Below are 19,117 nucleotides of genomic sequence, written 5' to 3'. Positions count from 1 at the left end.
GAAGAAGAAGATTTTTTATCAAAAACACCTTTTTTGGCATTAATTTGCCTATTTTCAACAATATCAAAAAATTAAAAAAATAGTTTCTCAAAATCATATTTTTAATCTACACAACAAATATCGAATCAGTAAGTACTGCGGTTCTCAAGATATTTGAGTGGACGGACGCCTCACAAACGGACATACATACATACATACATACATACATACATACATACATACATACAGACTGACGACGGACGCCGGACGGATACCCATCCCAATAGCTTCTATAGACTATAGTCTATAGTAGCTAAAAACAACACTCCTCTGACACACCTGTATCACAGTAAATGTGGTAATTTTTACACCTGTAAACATTGAGACTGCACCAATGTTGGTACTGGAAAGGTATGCGGTCCATATAATCTCATTATCAGGCCACACGTATTGTAGACTAAGACCACAAGTCGGTATATTCTCATTATCAGACTGCATGTACTGTAGACTAAGACCACAAGTCCATATATTCTCATTATCAGACTGCATGTACTGTAGACTAAGACCACAAGTCTGTATATTCTCATTATCAGACTGCATGTACTGTACACTAAGACCACAAGTCCATATATTCTCGTTATCAGACTGCATGTACTGTAGACTAAGACCATTACAGTCAGGATATTCTCATTAACAGTGTGATTCATAAAACAAAATTCAGAAAACATCCTAATTTTCATGTTTCATGTTATAAAAAGTAGCTGATATCAATTGGGTTATGAAATTATAGCAAACACAGATAGTTGCAAAGAATTCAAAGAATTGCTCCCATCAAACCTGGTATTATTTATACTCAAGTAAAATTGATGTTATAATGTACATCTACAATTAGACCACAAAATGTACATGAAAGATGCATTAAAATGTTTAAAAAAAGAAATAAATCATATTGCATTTTCAAAATGCAAAGCACAGGTCATAAGAAATGTTCAATGGTACAAACATGCAAACATGTCAAGTGTACGCAAGTTTTTCCATGAAGGCTTAAAAGATCTGCTCACAGTGTAGACAATTAATACTGAGATCAATCTGTAGAAAACGTGATCAAAAGATCATCACAAGAAGAACTTGTAAATTGTGTCACTTCACATTGCACTTGATCAATGTCAGTCACCTAAATATTACTTTGTACAAAGTTGACACTTACTATTGACATCAGAGGTATGAGATTGAAACTATTGCCCAAACACTTTGTTCTTATAGTCATAGGTTATGTTGTGTGTTACACTAAATAGCAATTTGATAGAGAACACAGTCAGAGATCAGAATCATCACAGCCAAGTGTTAAGTGTGTATCAATGACAGGTCTACAAGTGTGTATCAATGACAGGTCTACAAATGTATCGATGACATACCTGTTAAAGAATCTTTTGAAAAATACTTGCGTTCCTTCTTCTTTAGATACTATCTTAGTTTTGGACAAAATGTTAGAAAAATTCGAGGCAGGGACTTACCTGGATGAAGTTATCAAAGAGAAGATTTTGATTCCAGAAACATCAGATGCAAGGGTCAAAAAATATTTAAATACGTACAAAATCTACTCCTGTTCATCTGCCAATCAAAGAAGCATTGTAAGATGACCTACATATTAGCTACAAAGGCACTGACAATGTCAAGATTACACTTGCATGTGCATGACCACATTTGGCAATCACCTCACAGCTGTGACAAGTAATGGACCAATCATACTGAAGAAAATGCAGTTGAAATTGTTGGTATGTTGCAATTTAGGTGTTACTTCACAGCTGTAACATGTCACCAGCCAATCATATCAAAGAACAACACTGGCAACTGTCCTGTTATGCAAATATTGATGTCTTCTCAACAGGAATGATTTCTTTTTTTCAATTTAAATTTACTCTGGGGTAAATATTTTACAATCATATATTTATTATGACCATGTGGTCATGACTTTGCATGTAATTTCAATCATGAGACTAGAGTTCAAGATTAACTATCCAATTCTTCCGAATCATTTTCTTCTTCATCTTCTTCAAGCAGAGTGTCTGTGTTTTGTACATCATCACCAGCCACATTGACATGAACATCCGCTTTGGTCAGGGCGCCAGCACTGAGTTGACGTAAGACAAGCTTCTTGTAGACTCCACCTTTATGTATCAGTTCATCGTGAGTTCCTCTCTCAGCAACCACACCTTTGTTGATCACAATCACCTAGTGAAGATAACATAGAGATATCAGCGTTGCTTCATTGCATCTGCACATGATTAAAGTCTTTCATAAAAATCTCTGTGGCATACTGTTTTTACAGACAGGAGTATGTGAAGGCAGGAAGTGATACACAGTATAGACAAAAGTATACAACCAACTACCAATAAATAAACAAGACATATATTAAATGAATCAATAAATAAGTAAATAAACAAAGTAATAAATGTTTTGTTTGTTGATCTTCATTTACAAAGAATCAAGTACCTGATATTGTTATTTTTTAATTTTTTTTTTGAGAAAAGTAAACAATAAAAAGATAGTGCTGGACCTGTGATGCATTTCTGACAGTGGACAATCTGTGAGCAATCACTAAGACAGTTCTTCCTTTCATGGCTCTGTCTATAGCTTCCTGGACAAGATGTTCACTCTCTGCATCCAATGCGCTGGTTGCCTGTAGCAACAAACAAGTTAAAGAGTAAATGTTACATCAGGATGGTTCAGCACAACCTCTATTCACAGTACAAATATTATACAGCAGACTGACAAAGATTTTAACACTGACTTATCTAATCAGCAATTCATGTTTCACAAAGTGACACAGTCATCTGAAGCCTAAACATTCAGAAATGACAAAGATGATAATGAGTCTCAAAACTGATGGACCCAAAATTACATTTTGACTCATAGATGGGTTTTATTAAGGCCACATGAGATCTTTTTTCAGTCAAACTTTTCTGACACACAACAAAATCAAAATCAATGTTTGAAAGTCAATGTCAGGTCAGTAGGTCACCGTGACCACTCACATGACTGATCACCTCATCAAGTAGCAGAATACTATCCCTTTCAGGATTTTTCTTTCAGGTAACTTACTAGCGCTACACCTACATTGTTTAGACCTGAAAGGGTTAAGGTAGAACGCGCCTCGGGGACAGACATTCGGACTCTCAGACTTTTACAATTCTTTTTTGATATACCACTTGTGGGATTCATTATAAAGCTCTTGGAGTAAGAATACTTTTCACCAGCTTAGTTTTTCAAAGTTCGAAAATTTTAATTTCCTCTATAGTGTTATCACATGGATGGCAGCCATTTTGAATTTTAAATATCAGTAAATCTTGGGTTATTTGTTTCTCGAGCATCAAAATTGGCACAGTGACCCCTGATTTTTATTCTTAATTTTGAAAGAGAATGGTTGAAAGATTTGTCAAGGAAATTTTGAGCAAAAGTTAAAGTCTTCCACTTTCGAGGCGTTGAACTACCTTAAGATTTATGATCAAAGCGCTTGCTATCCAAATGAATGACTGAATGTTCAGTCAAAGGTCACTGTGACCAATCACATGACTACTCACCTCATCCAGTAATAGGATATTAGGATCCATGATCAACGCTCTGGCTATTGCAATTCTCTGTTCTGTCCCCCTGAAAGTCTGACGCCTCTCTCTCCAACCAATGTATTGTATCCTTCTTCAAAAGATGATATGAATTCATGAGCATTAGCTTGCCTGGCTGCTGCCTCAACCTGGAAAATAAATGGCATACAATGGAGGTAATGATAAACCAGTGACTTGCATTGTCAAGCATTTTTTAATCACTAGACATTTGTTCATTTGTATCTTATTTCACTGAGCATGAAATTGTGGTTCATTAATAATTCACTTAATCATTCACCTTGAAAATTGCATATCTCTAGTGCTAATTATTCTTCCTTGCCTGTGGTTGCACTAATTTTCAGAAAGATTGTCACCATATTTGAAAATTTTATTCCCTGAATTGTCTCAGACCAGCATGTTTTCTAAGGCTGAAATATAATGGTAATTCTTCAGTTTACAATTAACAACAAACTCTATCTATAATTGGTAAAAAGTGCCTAAACTTCTACCGTATATGCTGAGCACATTACTGAACTGTCAACCCACCAGTTGTTTGTTAGAATACTATAGGGTGGCCAAGTTAAGCTAAAATGTTGCGACATTATACGCAACTCACGCACACTGAAAGTGAAATTTGATTTTCGTGAAATTTTAAACGCCATTTTTTCTGAAAATAAGTAGCTCAGTTACTGAAAAAATGGATATTTCCAATTAAAATCGATGTATGAGGCAGGTTTCATTAAAAAACTGAAGAAAAAACGATAGAAAAATAGTGTTTTTCCTCTCCAAAAATGCCACTTTGTACTGACCGGCCACAGCGCTCGAGCGGTCGCCGCTCATGGCACGCACTTCTGAATCCAGTCAATACCTATTTCGCAACGGAACTGCTTTCGGGCCCTGTGCACGCTGTCATAGAACTGTGAAACTTGGCCAGGAAGTGGCAGACCATCCCATTTACATGTAGTGGTGAGTTTTTGTTATATTCTGGGAATTTTAGCCAGCAAACACGAGGTAAAGTGAGTACGGTAAATTCGGTGTAGATTTTTCCCATTTAGATACATATTTTGGCCATAAAACTTGTAGCATGCTCTTTTTAAACATCATTCCAACATTTCTGTGAAATATGACGAAAATCTGTCCACGAGCACAAGTACGAATTTTAAAAACAAAATCGTGTTCATTCATAGACCTCAGTACAGTGTGACTCAAGATGGCGGCGGAAGGCAGTCACACTGACACACCATTGACAGCCTGCCTGAGGCTGAAGTTAGGGACAGCTATTTCTTACAATTTCATGGCTGAAAATGAACTGCATTAAAGACAATTGGCAGTTTAAATTGATTTGTTAGAATTGAGTGTTATTAAATAACATTGTGACAAAATTTCATTGTATTGTGAGCTCTAGTTTTTAAGTTATGTGAATTCAAAATTCATAAAAACATAAAAATCCATCCATTTTCGATGGTACGGTGCCGCCGCAATTTTGACTAAGTCAGACAAAATATTTTCAATTTTCAACACTCACAGTTTCAAAATCCAAGACTGTGCATCAGTCAAATCTTGATTTTTCCGTAATATTGGGTAAATCTGTGCACAAGACACATAGTTTAATGATTCCATGTGAAGTAAATAAAAAATTATGGGTTGCCAAACTTGAAGGAATCGGCATTCATTGAAATAATTTTAAAATTTGCCGAAAATTGTCCGCGAAAAAATGACACTTTTATTGCTTTAAAAATTCATAACTTTTGATTGGATACAGCTATTTGCATAATTTTTTTTATATTTTTCTTCTTTTACCCCATTCTTGCTAAAAATCCATTTAAACTGTGTGTATAAACAAGTGAAAAAAATGGCTTGGCCACCCTAATACTAAAATCAATGTGAGCTACAGCAGCTGCTTAATATATGTAAATAATAATGAAATAAGGATTAGAAATTCTTCTCAGAGAATACATTGCTCATGGTTTTTCACTTGGAAAGTTCAGCAAGGAAATGTTATTCATTGAGAAGTGTTTACCTCTTCATCTGTAGCATCTTTGCCGTATGTGATATTGTCTTTTATGGAACATGCAAACAAAACTGGTTCTTGTCCAACCAGGGACATCCTCCTCCGGAACCAAGACGGATCAAGCTCCTTCATGTCATGGACTCCTTCAAAGGATATACATTGAGAGAGTAACATCATTGCATGAATTGGTACCATGGTGGAATATGGACACTTTTTTGGTGCTTCTTCAATTCACTTGAACCCCATATTTAAGCAGGGAAGCATATATTTACTACATCAAACAAAATATCCAAATTGACTAAAGTAGAAGGATCTATTTAATTATTCTTCCAGGTCCTAAATCCATTTACTGAACTGCATGCACTTTTGAAGCTATTTCTAAGATGTCTTCTTCTGCTTAAAGATTGCTTGATTCCATTCTAAGAGTGAAAATGTAAAACATTTGTCTTTCTTTCGGGAACCTTGTGCTTAATAGTATGCATCTCACAAAATAAAAGCGTACAGTATTTCACTTGCTGGTGAGTATCAAAGATCAGTAACTCACCTAGTTTGATTGCACCTCCATCTGGTACGTAGAATCTCTCAATCAGGCTAACAATGGTGGATTTACCACCTCCAGATGGACCAACCAGTGCTACTACACTGCCAGCTTTCATTGCAAAACTCACATCCTGAAGACAAAAATCAAAACGATATGAGTTGGACAGAGTTTGCTTTTGATGGCTTAAAAGTGGGTCATTCCTTTGTATTTCAAACACTGTTATATTTAAGCAATCCTGCTAATTCACTTGAACCATAGATTGCAAAATAGATAGCAGAACATGAAATACTTATAAAAGTGAAATTCTTCTATTTTTGTGATGACAACATTACCATGGTTATTTGTGCCATACTTATTATCATCATTGCAATATCTTTGTCATCATCATTGTCATCATCATAATCATTATTAAAAACTATCATTATCATTGTCATCATCATAATCATTATTAAAAACTATCATTATCATTATATCACGATGCTTGTTATTTTGGACGGCAATATCACTGGAGACAGCTTTTATACTGCATGGTTTAGATTTTCATTGCTTTTTAGTGTTTATTTTAATATTGTCCTGTATTGTAGCATGGTTATCTTTTTTGTCTGTTTTGTAATTCTTTGTCCCATGGACGGTTTTTAACAAGTCTGAATTAAAGTGAATGATAAATAAATAAACTTTCACATCATCACTATCATCATCATTGTTAATAACAACAAAAATATGAACATTACATCACCATTTCTGGATGTAAATATTACTGACCTTGATCACTTTAGATTCTGGTCTTGAAGGATACGTAAAACTGACTTGTTCAAATTCCATGTCGCAGGGAAACTGGTCAAGCACCAAACCTTCATCATTCTTAACTTCTGGAGTTCTGTCCATTAGTTCAAACATCCTCTCGGATGCTCCCACGGCTTTCATAAAATCCCCGTACAGTGAAGACAGGAACGCAAACGCCATGGCCACATTCAGTGTGTACAACATAAATGCTACAAAAAATAAAAGAATATTTTCTGATTCAACACATGATAAACAAACGGAATAACTTCCTATGAGGAATATAGATTTTTCAACTGTATGCTGATTTTTTTGGTGATGATATTTTACAAATAATGTGGAATTTTACTTCTATTAAGGTGACAATCCAATGTACCTACATCATATATCAGCAATCAGATAAGATGTTTGTGCAGTGATTTTTCACCAAAATTTATGTGAAAAATTCCTCCTTTAACGGTGAAAACAGGAATTTTGACCATAATTTGAGTAAATGTTTTGCATGTCATTCCCAGACATCTTCAAATAAAATTGGAAGGCAACATGGCTTGTGTGAGGGAGATCTTTGTTCTGACAGCAAGTAGACATGTGACTTCTATAAGGGAGATCTTTCATTTGACAAAATTAAACAATAAATGTGAAACAAAGGAAAATTTACAGCAATATTTACACATCTTGATGAAGTCGTTCATTTCCAGAGCAATTAGTAATACGTGTAACCACTTTGGAGGCATATACAATATCTAAAAACAGTAAAATGTTAATTTCATAATAATGTGAAATAAAGCTAAATATAAAGGTCATCTTTATGAATCTACCATTATGTTTGAGCATTATTGGATAACAGTTTTCAGACAAGGACACTGGTGACAGATGAATATGTAATAATTAGTCACAGACTTTGAGCTATGCTTGAATCATGGTAAAGCTACAGATAACACCGGAAGCTTTCTAAGAAATAGATAAGAATGTATTCTAACCGAGTAATTGGGATTTTGCATCGTCACAGCTCATGAGAAGAAAATACAGAGCAAGTATTGTTCATAATAGAAACAGCTCAAAGACATCATGGACTGTCAACTCACATGTCAGTGTGCCAACTGTGATATGTTCTTCAAAGACCAATTTTGCACCGTACCACAAGACCAAGGCAATAGCCCCCTGGGATACCACACCAATCAGACCATTGAATAAACCCTGAGCCCCAGCCAGTTTCTTTCCCTCGGTGTAACTCTTATCAATGTCTTTGCCATAGAGGCTGTTGGCCTTGCCCTCCCCACAGAATGAACGAACAGTTCGAATGTTGGATATGTTTTCTTCAGCAGTAGTACCAGCAGCAGCTAGCTCATCCTGAAATTTCTTCTGTACCCTTTGTATGAACTTGCCTATGAGATACAAATATCAATAGACAAGGTGATTGACAGACAGATAATTAGGTATTCTATACATACATGTTTACAGACACATTTCTGTATCTACTCTTCTGGTTGCATCTACACATCAATGTACATAGCAGTTACGGTAATGTTTGATGTATGGGACGGCCACAAATATGTACCTATGATTTCATAAAAATGTGTTTAACCAAATGTTGAAACACAAGTAGATGGGTGAAATGAGCATGAACATGTATCAATCTGCTACTACATACAGCCATCTTGCAAAGTTAACATTTACAACACACACTGACTTCTGCAACCCCTACGCAATCTTAACTGCAAGTCACCAATTATTGTTCAACTTGCTTGAGTTCCTTTAAGGGGCACTGCACCTAACAAAGTGCATTTTGCTGCAAAATTACGTTTTTGCAAATATTCATTCAATTCAAATTAACTTGTTATTAAACCCAAGATAAAAATATCGGTTAGGTTCAACTTTTAGCTTGTCAAGCAGTTGTAAGTTGCTTGATAAAAAGTATTATTTTATCCAAATTACAATGTATGCAAATCATCTGATTTCCTGGCTTCTCTTTCCTCCCAATTTCAAGATTTCCAAAGAATTTAACTTCACTCTGGCTGGGTCAAATTTTCTGAAATTTTCACATTATGTTCTTTAAATGATACATTAAAAAACAACTATTTTGTTTGGCAATAGAGATTTTGCATTTTGGATAAGAGGCATTTTAATTCTGCTAATCATGTTTTTAATCACTTTTTTGAGTGTCAGTCTTTCAACCCTTGCCATTTTAGAATGAGGATAGATAATGCAAAATAAAATAGCTGTTTTTTTCTACAAATACTCTTCTTTCAAGTGAAATATTACATTTCAGAAAATAGTGTCAAGTTCTTGACCAAAATTAATTTTTATCATTAATACCAAAATTGAGGTTTTTTACCCCAAATATACACCCACTTCATCCTTTGAGTAAACTACTGCTACCATACTAAACTTAAGAGTCTCTGCTTTTTGAAAATATATAGTATGAGGGTATTTCCTTGTCATCTTTGATGAGAAATATTGCTTTGAAAAAAACTGTGTTGGCAACATGCAGCTCCACCTTAAAGTAAAACACAAAACATCTGACAAAGTCTGACTTTTTAAAGAAAACAATAACAGGCGGTTGGGGTGCAAAATTTTTCCCCATCCAGAAACTTGTTAAAACTTGGCAATATCCATGGCAACAAACAACTTCTCAGTATACCTAAGACAAGATTGAAATCATATGGTGATCGTTCATTTTCATATTCAACTCCTTCACTGTGGAACAATCTTCCAAACAACATTCGAACAGCTTCCAACATTGATATCTTCAAATCCAGATTGAAAACTCATCTATTTCAACGAACTTTCTGTGAACTGCAAGCGTCACTGGGTATCAGGCACTACATAAACTATTATTACTACTACTACTACTACTACTACTACTACTACTACTGCCGGTACACTTACCATACTGAACAGCTCCTATGGCAAGGATCGGTACACATGACAATAAAACGCCAGTCAAGGATGGACTCAGTTTGAACATGATAGCCAGGGATCCAATGATCTGTAGTATGTATCTGACTAACATAGAAATGTTGACCTGGAATGCAAATGAAAAAAAATACAATATCATTGAAATTATTGATCAATAATAAAGATATTCCAATGATCAAATCAATTGTTGATCAGAGATTATGTTCAGCATTCTGTGCTCCAGCTACAATGATGGCATGTAGTATAAGCACAAGTAAATTATGAGGATATCATGGCGAGTTCAAAATTTGTAAAAATTATAAGTGGCTATGAATAAGGAATATTTTTAACAGGAAAATAGATGACAAAAACAGCTGCCCAAAATTTCAAGCTTCTCACTTAAAATGAACACACATTACATAACTGACATCATACACATCATTAATATGCAATATACTTATTTTAGATTATCACTAAATTTGCATTTATATTACTAGAATTTCCATTCTTTTTGTCAAAATTTACACTTAGGTGTCAAATAAAACATTTCAATTTTCACTGGCACATTTTTGTCGACAATTTGATAAAACGGAGATGATGAAATCATAGGAACAACTGCACAACAAGAAGTATCTATCTTTTCAAATGCACCATCATTTTAGGAAGGAAACAGTATCAGCGTAAAAATACATCTATTTTACTGCAAAGTTACGTGGGCTCTGTTTATTATAACCCTCCAGCCTGGACATCAGTAAAAACAATAACACTCACAGTCAAAGCATTTTGTATCACTTGGGTATCGGATGACAGCCTATTGGTCAACTCTCCTGTTCTGTTGGTGTCAAAAAATCCCACTTCCTGTCGGATGATTGCCTTGAAAAGATCCTTACGTATACGACACACCACTCTGATGCCGGCCAATGTGAAAAGCCATGACCTGACTAACGCTGCTATGGCTCCAACGACACCAATAAGAATAAGATCACAACTGTTTGTTGACAGCCGCTGCAAATTTGAAATAATGGGCAAGATATGTAAGTCATTGTGGAATATTTGGAGTAATCAACTATACTGAATGTGTTTTGTCTATTATTTACTTTGCTAAGGATAAATCAATAATAAATCAACAACACGGAAAATTTATTGTTTGCATTAATGCAACACATCAACACATTGAATTCACTGATGGTTTTGAGAAGGTAATTAATGGCCAAAAAATCCTCAAACCGCTACTTTGGCCCTCGGATATCATCACCTTATTTCATCATGTGCTACCCCAGTACATGTACGGCCAAACTTTCAAATATCCAAATATGGGTAAAATGATATCAAATGGGTCAACTTTCATACTAAAAATATTTTTTCTTTTTTATAGATAATGATTTTTTATTATGAATTATATTACTGTCTGTTGAGAAGGCAGCTCTTAAAGAACAGGAAATAACGCATGTACCTACCCATTGTACCTCCTTCTGATGCCTTTTTGGATGCTGCATTGATAACAAAACCAAAATACAGAGGAGCAACCATGCTTGAAGCACTTGAAATAACCAGGGCAAACATTCCAATACTTATATAAACAATTTCCTGTGAGGTGAGAAAACAATTATGAACAGACCACAGTGTTCTCCCCAGAGCTATTATAGAGTGGTGGCCGCCACTCTATAATTTTTGGTAAACAATAGAAACTCATTACCATAACAATTACATTTATTGTTATGCAAATTAGCCGCCACTCTATCAGAAAATCCTGGGGAGATCACTGGACCATAGCACCAAAATCATACATTTTACCATACAAAGTAAAGAAGATAAACACGGTAAATTGGCAATCAAGTCCAAGTACAAGTACATGGGTAGCTTCAAGTGCATTTTCCAGACTGCAATATTGGTAGTGCTAATGAAAAATTTGATTCTTGTGCAATGAATTGTGAATATGCCATGGGTTCTTTTATAATTGCACATGAAACCTGTCTAAACCGAACTGTTCAGGAACTGACAAAATTGCTAGGTTTGGAGAGGTGTTTGGTTTGTAGAGGTCCTTGTAACATAGAGTTCTATCGGAATGGGACTGGGAAAAGGGTCTAGTTTAGACAGGTTTCCAGTTTAGACAGGGTTTTGTTTAGACAGGTTTCAGTATATATTTGAATAGGTACACATGATATGCATAGCTTCCACTCTTGCATAAGATGACAAAATAGCAGAGTTGTGAATATGTCAGATGTTTTACAAATTAAAGATGTGATACAGTTTTTGAGAAATTTCAATTATCAGTACTGATGGACTTACAGGTTTGACCAAGGACAAGACTCTTCCAAGGTTTGCTTTCTTCTTCTTTGGCTGACCATTCTCCCCTTCCACCACCTCCTCTCCCTCGTCGTTGAGCTGGTGTTTGATTCGGAAGACCTTCAACTTCCTCAAGAACACCGGATAGAGCAGACAAAGCAGGAACTCAATCAGGGAGAATGCAAACGCTGCTATGCAACAAGCAATGTATGTTGAATGCATGTCTACCTCATTGTAGGTTTTATTGACCAGAACCAGAACACCCTTGGTTGTGGTGTAGGCCAGACTCAGAAAAGTCAGCAGTATAGTGAAGACATGTAACAGGGTCTTGTTCCTCTTACGTTTAGGATTGTACGGATCCTCAATCTCTTCCATTGCCAGTTTTTCCAGTTTAATGAAAACAAAGAAGAGAATACAGAGTTTGAGTAAGGCAAGACATGCCAACTCAAAGACTGACTCCATCAGTTTGAAGTGAATTATCATATCTTCCATGTAGTGTGTATGGCCTCCTGCAATAAATCAAAGTTACACAAAATTAGAAGACTGACGAGAAAAAAATATATATATTGTTGCTTCTTAAACCCTCGACCACCATTACCAGGGTAATCATACGAAGATAACACATTGGATACATGTATCATAGGAATATCAATCACTCTACTGGGTATTCATTATTTGGCCAGAAATTTCAGGCATTCAAGATAGACACCAATCCTATTACATTGTAGGAGCATAGAGCCGGTAGTGTGTGGCTCAGTCGCCCAACATTTCAATAGCCCGGATCACAGCATCAATCATTTCACTTTCATCGGTATTTGCAAAAGTTTACTCGAAACAAGATAAAATAAGACAAGTCATCGTTGATGACACAGTCCCCGCTTGTCCATTTTGTTATAATCTTGGTGTCTAGGTAGCTGTGGTCTAGGTCGCTGTGGAATGACATTGATGCAACGGGTGCATCAGGCCTGTGACTTGCATAATAAAGTAATCTGAGGAAAGTTCAATAAAATTGACCTATCTCTGCCAGTAATGACCATTGAAGGAACTTTTGATTACATCACACATAACAATGCCCTCACTGCCTCTAGTGTCATGATGGCACATACTATACACATGGTTTGGTAGAATTTTCGAAATGCTATGGGATTGGGTATGTTGTTGTAATCAGCCATCAGCCATTTCGGATCATATAATGAAACAATTTAATGTGCACAAGAATGCAGCCATAGTATTTTATCTTCGTATGACGTTTGAACAAAATCAGTCCATCGAGGGACAGTGACCTATGTTTATGTTTCAAAGACATAAAAAAATCACACCAAAATTGAAATCAAATGGCTGTCTCTTGACCATATGGATCATAGCACAAAATTAGTAGACATGCATATGTATGCCATAGTACTTTATCTTTGTACCAAGTCTCAACAACATTGGTTAAGGAATATTTGCATATAATTCAGCCTCAAAGATATGAAAAAATTCAAAAATGACCATTGGGCAGAGATATTGGAAAAAAATTTACAATCTGGCAGCCATATTGGAACATGTCACGAAGAAAATTGACATGTATGCCATAGTGCTTGATCTTTGTGCCAAGTTTGGACAAAATGGGTGTAATGACCTTTGAATTATGCTTCAAAGACATGCAAAATTCCAACAAAATGGCAGTTCTGCAGCCATATTGGATCCTATCGCAAGGTTAATTGATACATGCATATGCATGCCATAGTACGTGCTTTGCCTTTGTGCCAAGTTTGAACAAAATCGGTTCAAGGATGTTTGAGTTACGGTTCAAAGACATGAAAAAATCGCAAAAAAATGGCCACCTGTCAGCCATATTGGATCATTTCACAAAATAAATTGGTGTTCATATGAAGGGCATACTGTTTTGCTTTTGTGCAAAATTTGAACAGAATCGGTTCAAGAATGTCTGAGTTACGGTCCATAGACATGAAAAATCGCAACAAAATGGCCGCCTCACGCCCATATTGGATCGTATCGCAATATAATTTGACATGCATGTGTAGGCCATAGTGTTATGCCTTTGTGCCAAGTTTGAACAGAATCAGTACGAGGATGTTTGAGTTATGGTTCAAAGACACGAAAAATCGCAAACAAAATGGCCGCCTCGCGGCCATATTGGATTGTATCGCAAACTAATTTGACATGCACATGTAGGCCATAGTGTTATGCCTTTGTGCCAAGTTTGAACAGAATCTGTTCAAGGATGTCTGAGTTATGGTCCAAAGACATGAAAAATCGCAACAAAATGGCCGCCTCGCGCCCATATTGGATTATATCGCAAAATTATTTGACATGGATATGAAAGCCATAGTGTTATGCCTTTGTGCCAAGTTTGAAGATAATCTGCTCAAGGATGTCTGAGTTATGGTCCAAAGACATGAAAAATCGCAACAAAATGGCCGCCTCGCGGCCTAATTCAATCGTATCACAAATAAATCGACGTGCATCTGTAGGTCATAGTGCTATGCCTTTGTGCCAAGTTTGAACGAAATTGGTTCAGCAGTGTCTGAGAAACTTTTGATGACGGACGGACGGACGGACGGACGGACGGACGGACGGACGCACAGACGGACCCAATCTATAAGTCCCCGCCGGACTTCGTCCGCGGGGACTAAAAATCACTCGACTGAAAATCATATCCCAACTTAATACCCTCCACCCTTATGGTATCAACACCCAAAAGACTGATGACCCCTAACTCTATATCCATTTTCACCATTGTATTAGTCTGAGCCACACACTACCGGCTCTACACTCCTACAATGTAAGTTTCACCACTGTAAATAGTGTATTTCCTTATCAGTTCATCTTTTTTATTTTTTGCAACTATTATATTGCATATTGTATCCATTAATTTAGCAACCACTATACTGTATTCATTTTTACCACTTCTGTACGGCTTTCACAAATAGCTTTGTTATCTTTGTATTTACGCTTTGAATATGTTTTCTTTCATTTGTTTAGTGCCCTGAAGAAGAACCCCCGTGTGGGTTCGAAACGTCAGCTTTAGAAATAAAAGGAGTCAATGTACAACCAGAGACTGAGAGTGACTTGTTTATTTAACAAACTTGATTATGACCTACTCAAGTCCAAGTCTCCAGACCCGCTGGTGTTGCTATACCCTGGTTGGACTGATACTGGTATTCCAAGCAAACTCATTCAAGATAGTCTAGAGGTTAACACCAATCCTATTGGATATGAATTCTGATTTGTTACTTTATAAAATTCTTGGGTATGTCCAGATGGTGTGTGCAATATGGGATGCAATGGGCCTTTGACTACTACATGTGTTTTCTGATAATAGGCTCACCCACATAAACGCCTATGAGTGATTTTTTGGGGTTGGGCGCTTATTTTGGATTGTTTTCCTTGATCTTTACCAGAGACATCTCAATTTGCCTTGTCCTAATACTAAAACTCACCAATGAGCTGTAATAAAATGACTGTTTTGTGGTGAACAAAATAAAAACAAGCGACCTAGCGGCCGATATAGCTCCGCTGTGTTTATGTAGAGAATAACTATTTTTGACACATGTTGATGAAGAAGGTGGAAATCTTTGATAGCTCAATGCAGTGGCCAGAGAAAAGTGGCTAAAATAGCTGCAAAAATACACAATTGAAGATTTCATCATACTTTGAATATATCACATCGGATCATCCCTAAGAACATGTCAACCAAAGCTATCTGATGAGTAGTTTTTTGAGAATAAAATTTTCTGACCAAAATGGCAACAATTGCCCCCAAAAATAAAAATTGCAGATTTCATCATCATTTCAATAATATCATTTAGTTAATCTATAGAAACCTGTATACCAAATTTCAAAGCTATCAGATGAGTAGTTTTGGAAATACATATTTTTTGACCAAAAATGGCAAAATTGCCCCCAAATTACAAAATTGCAGATTTCATCATAATTTCAATAAATATCATTAAAGTGATCTGTAGGAACTTGTATACCAAATTGCAAAGCTATCAGATGAGTAGTTTTGGAAATACACATTTTTTAACCAAAAACGGAAAAAATTGCCCCAAAAGTGCAAAATTGCAGATTTCATCATAATTTCAATGAATATCATTTAGTTCATCTGTAGGAACCTGTATACCAAATTTCAAAGCTATCAAATGAGTAGTTTTGGAAATACAAATTTTTTAACCAAAAACGGCAAAAATTGCCCCAAAAATACAAAATTACAGATTTCACAATAATTTCAATATATATTACTTAGCTCATCTGTAGAAACCTGTATACCAAATTTCAAAACTATCAGACCAGCACCTTTTGAGAAATACATTTTTTGACCAAAAATGGCAAAAATTGCCTTAAAAATGCAAATTTGCATATTTCTGCACAATTTGAACAAATCTGAAATAGATCATCCCTAGGGACATATGTACCAAATATCAAAGCTATCTGACTGGTAGTTTTGAAGAAGAAGATTTTTAAAGATTTTTTTACCAAAAATGACAAAAATTGCCTTAAAAAATACAAATATGCAAATTTCACCAAGATTTGAACAAATCTAAATGAGATCACCCTCAGTAAACTGCATATTAAATTTCAAAGAAATCGGACAAGCGGTTTCAGAGAAGAAGATTTTTTTTACCAAAAACAGCAAAAATGCCCCAAAATACAAATATGCAAATTTCACCACGATTTGAACAAACTTAAGTGAGGTCACCCCAAGTGAACTGCATATAAAATTTCAAAGCAATTGGACTTGCGGTTTCAGAGGAGAAGGCAATTGTTGACGGACGACGACGACGACGACGGACGACGACGGACGATGACAGACAACGACGGAAAATCAACCTATTTGATAAGCTCCGCGTCGCTGACAGCGGAGCTAATAAAGAGTTTCTGGCTTCCTGACTGCAGCCATTTACATTAGATACCCCTACTGTACTGAAAATAACTGCAAATGAATTGAGAACTTGGCTTCTACCAACGTGCTCTTCCTGGTTTAAGCTTGAAGCCCAGAGTGACACGACCTTGTGCTCCATCAGAAAGTCATTAGCCACCTTCACTACAGTAGCCAATCATACACCTACAAGTGTTTCCTCCAAAACTTTTGACCAATCACTAGTCAGTAAATTCCTGCCTCTGTTTACTTCATTTGTAGCAATCAATCATACAGTGGCTGCCACAGGCCTGAAAGCGGCTGTATCTGCTGCTGCCGACAAAACAATATTTTCACGCTTTACTGCGAACCGCTATAAAATATTATTTGTCACTATTTCTATGAGCTTCAACTCAAAATACAAGCTTTTGTGAGTACTTTAAAGTTGGTGTTTGTTACCCTACCAAATTAATGCTCTGTGTTTATTAAGCTCCAGGTGTGCCCCTGACAATTTACCAAATTTTTGAATAAACGCCCTGGGCCAATTATCAGACAAGCGACCTAGCGGCCGATATAGCTCCGCTGTGTTTATGTAGAGAATAACTATTTTTGACACATGTTGATGAAGAAGGTGGAAATCTTTGATAGCTCAATGCAATGCCAGAAAAAAGTGGCTTAAATAAGCTGCAAAAATACACAATTTCATCATACTTTGAATACATCACATCGGATCATCCCTAAGAACATGTCAACCAAAGCTATCCGATGAGTAGTTTTTTGAGAATGAAATTTTCTGACCAAAAATTGCAACATTGCCCCAAAAATACAAAATTACAGATTTCATCAGAAATTCAATATATATTACTTAGCTCATCTGTAGAAACCTGTATACCAAATTTCAAAGCTATCAGAACAGTACTTTTTGAGAAACACACTTTTTGACCAAAAATGGCAAAAATTGCCCAAAATTACAAAATTACTGATTTCATCATAATTTCAATAAATATCATTAAGTTTATCTGTAGGAACCTGTATACCAAATTTCAAAGCTATCAGATGAGCAGTTTTGGAAATACACATTTTTTGACCAAAATGGCATTAATTGCCCCAAAAATACACAATTACAGATTTCATCAGAAATTCAATATATTACTAAGTTCATCTATAGAAACCTGTATACCAAATTTCAAAACTATCAGACCAGTACTTTTTGAAAAAAACATTTTTTCGACCAAAAATGGCAAAAATTGTCTTAAAAATGCAAATTTACATATTTCTGCACAATTTGAACAAATCTGAAATAGATCATCCCTAGGGACATATGTACCAAATATCAAAGCTATCTGACCAGCAGTTTTGAAGAAGAAGATTTTTAAAGATTTTTTTACCAAAAATGACAAAAATTGCCTTTAAAATACAAATATGCAAATTTCACCACGATTTGAACAAATCTGACTGTAGTCACCCTAAGTAAACTGCATATTAAATTTAAAAGCAATCGGACGAGCGGTTTCAGAGAAGTAGATTTTTTTACCAAAAACAGCAGAAAATGCCCAAAAATACAAATATGCAAATATCACCACAATTTGAAGAAACTGAAGTGAGGTCACCCCAAGTGAACTGCATATCAAATTTCAAAGCAATTGGACTTGTGGTTTCAGAGGAGAAGGCAATTGTTGACGGACGACGGACGACGAGGGACGACGAGGGACGACGGAAAATCAACCTATTTAATAAGCTCCGCGTCGCTGACAGCGGAGCTTAAAACTCCACACAGAGTTCCCTGTGGCTTGAAGCAATGACTCAGCATTTTTGTTCTTTGGTTTAATTTGTTAATTGATACTTGTTGCTACCATTTAAAAAGATAAAATGAAACACCATCAAAATAGACGACACAGCAATAGGAATTTGCTATGGTAAGTCTACCTGAGTGTGTATGTATAAGAACTATTGCTGGTACGGTGATAATTGGTGATTTTAACTTTGTACTTTACAAAGAGGCAAAACAACACGACATTTTCTTCTGATGAAACTTCCGATTACTATTTCATCATTTCCTTGTCTCATACATATAGCTTGGGCACATTCTATTGGCTATGACATGTCTTGGCAATAATGAAACTATGCAAGGGAAGGAGATCTCCACCAAAAAATGC

At 35.9% G+C, this 19,117-nt stretch overlaps 1 protein-coding gene across 1 annotated transcript; it reads right to left on the bottom strand.

The window, feature by feature from the left end:
* Positions 1 to 1,811: 1,811 nt before the first annotated feature.
* Positions 1,812 to 12,606, bottom strand: LOC139144689 (ABC transporter B family member 1-like). Its single transcript, XM_070715414.1, is given in 12 exon segments — positions 1,812 to 2,211; positions 2,537 to 2,659; positions 3,561 to 3,622; positions 3,625 to 3,730; positions 5,602 to 5,735; positions 6,137 to 6,263; positions 6,896 to 7,125; positions 7,999 to 8,298; positions 9,803 to 9,938; positions 10,583 to 10,816; positions 11,269 to 11,398; positions 12,101 to 12,606. Coding segments are annotated over 11 exon segments (1,713 nt in total). The 5' UTR covers positions 11,308 to 11,398; positions 12,101 to 12,606; the 3' UTR covers positions 1,812 to 1,989.
* Between the last annotated feature and the right edge of the window lie 6,511 nt (positions 12,607 to 19,117).

Source organism: Ptychodera flava, chromosome 12, assembly GCF_041260155.1.
Source record: "Ptychodera flava strain L36383 chromosome 12, AS_Pfla_20210202, whole genome shotgun sequence".
NCBI classification, from domain to species: Eukaryota; Metazoa; Hemichordata; class Enteropneusta; family Ptychoderidae; genus Ptychodera; species Ptychodera flava.
The sequence above is the reverse complement of the archived record's forward strand: the minus strand, read 5'-3'. Positions and strand labels throughout refer to the sequence as shown.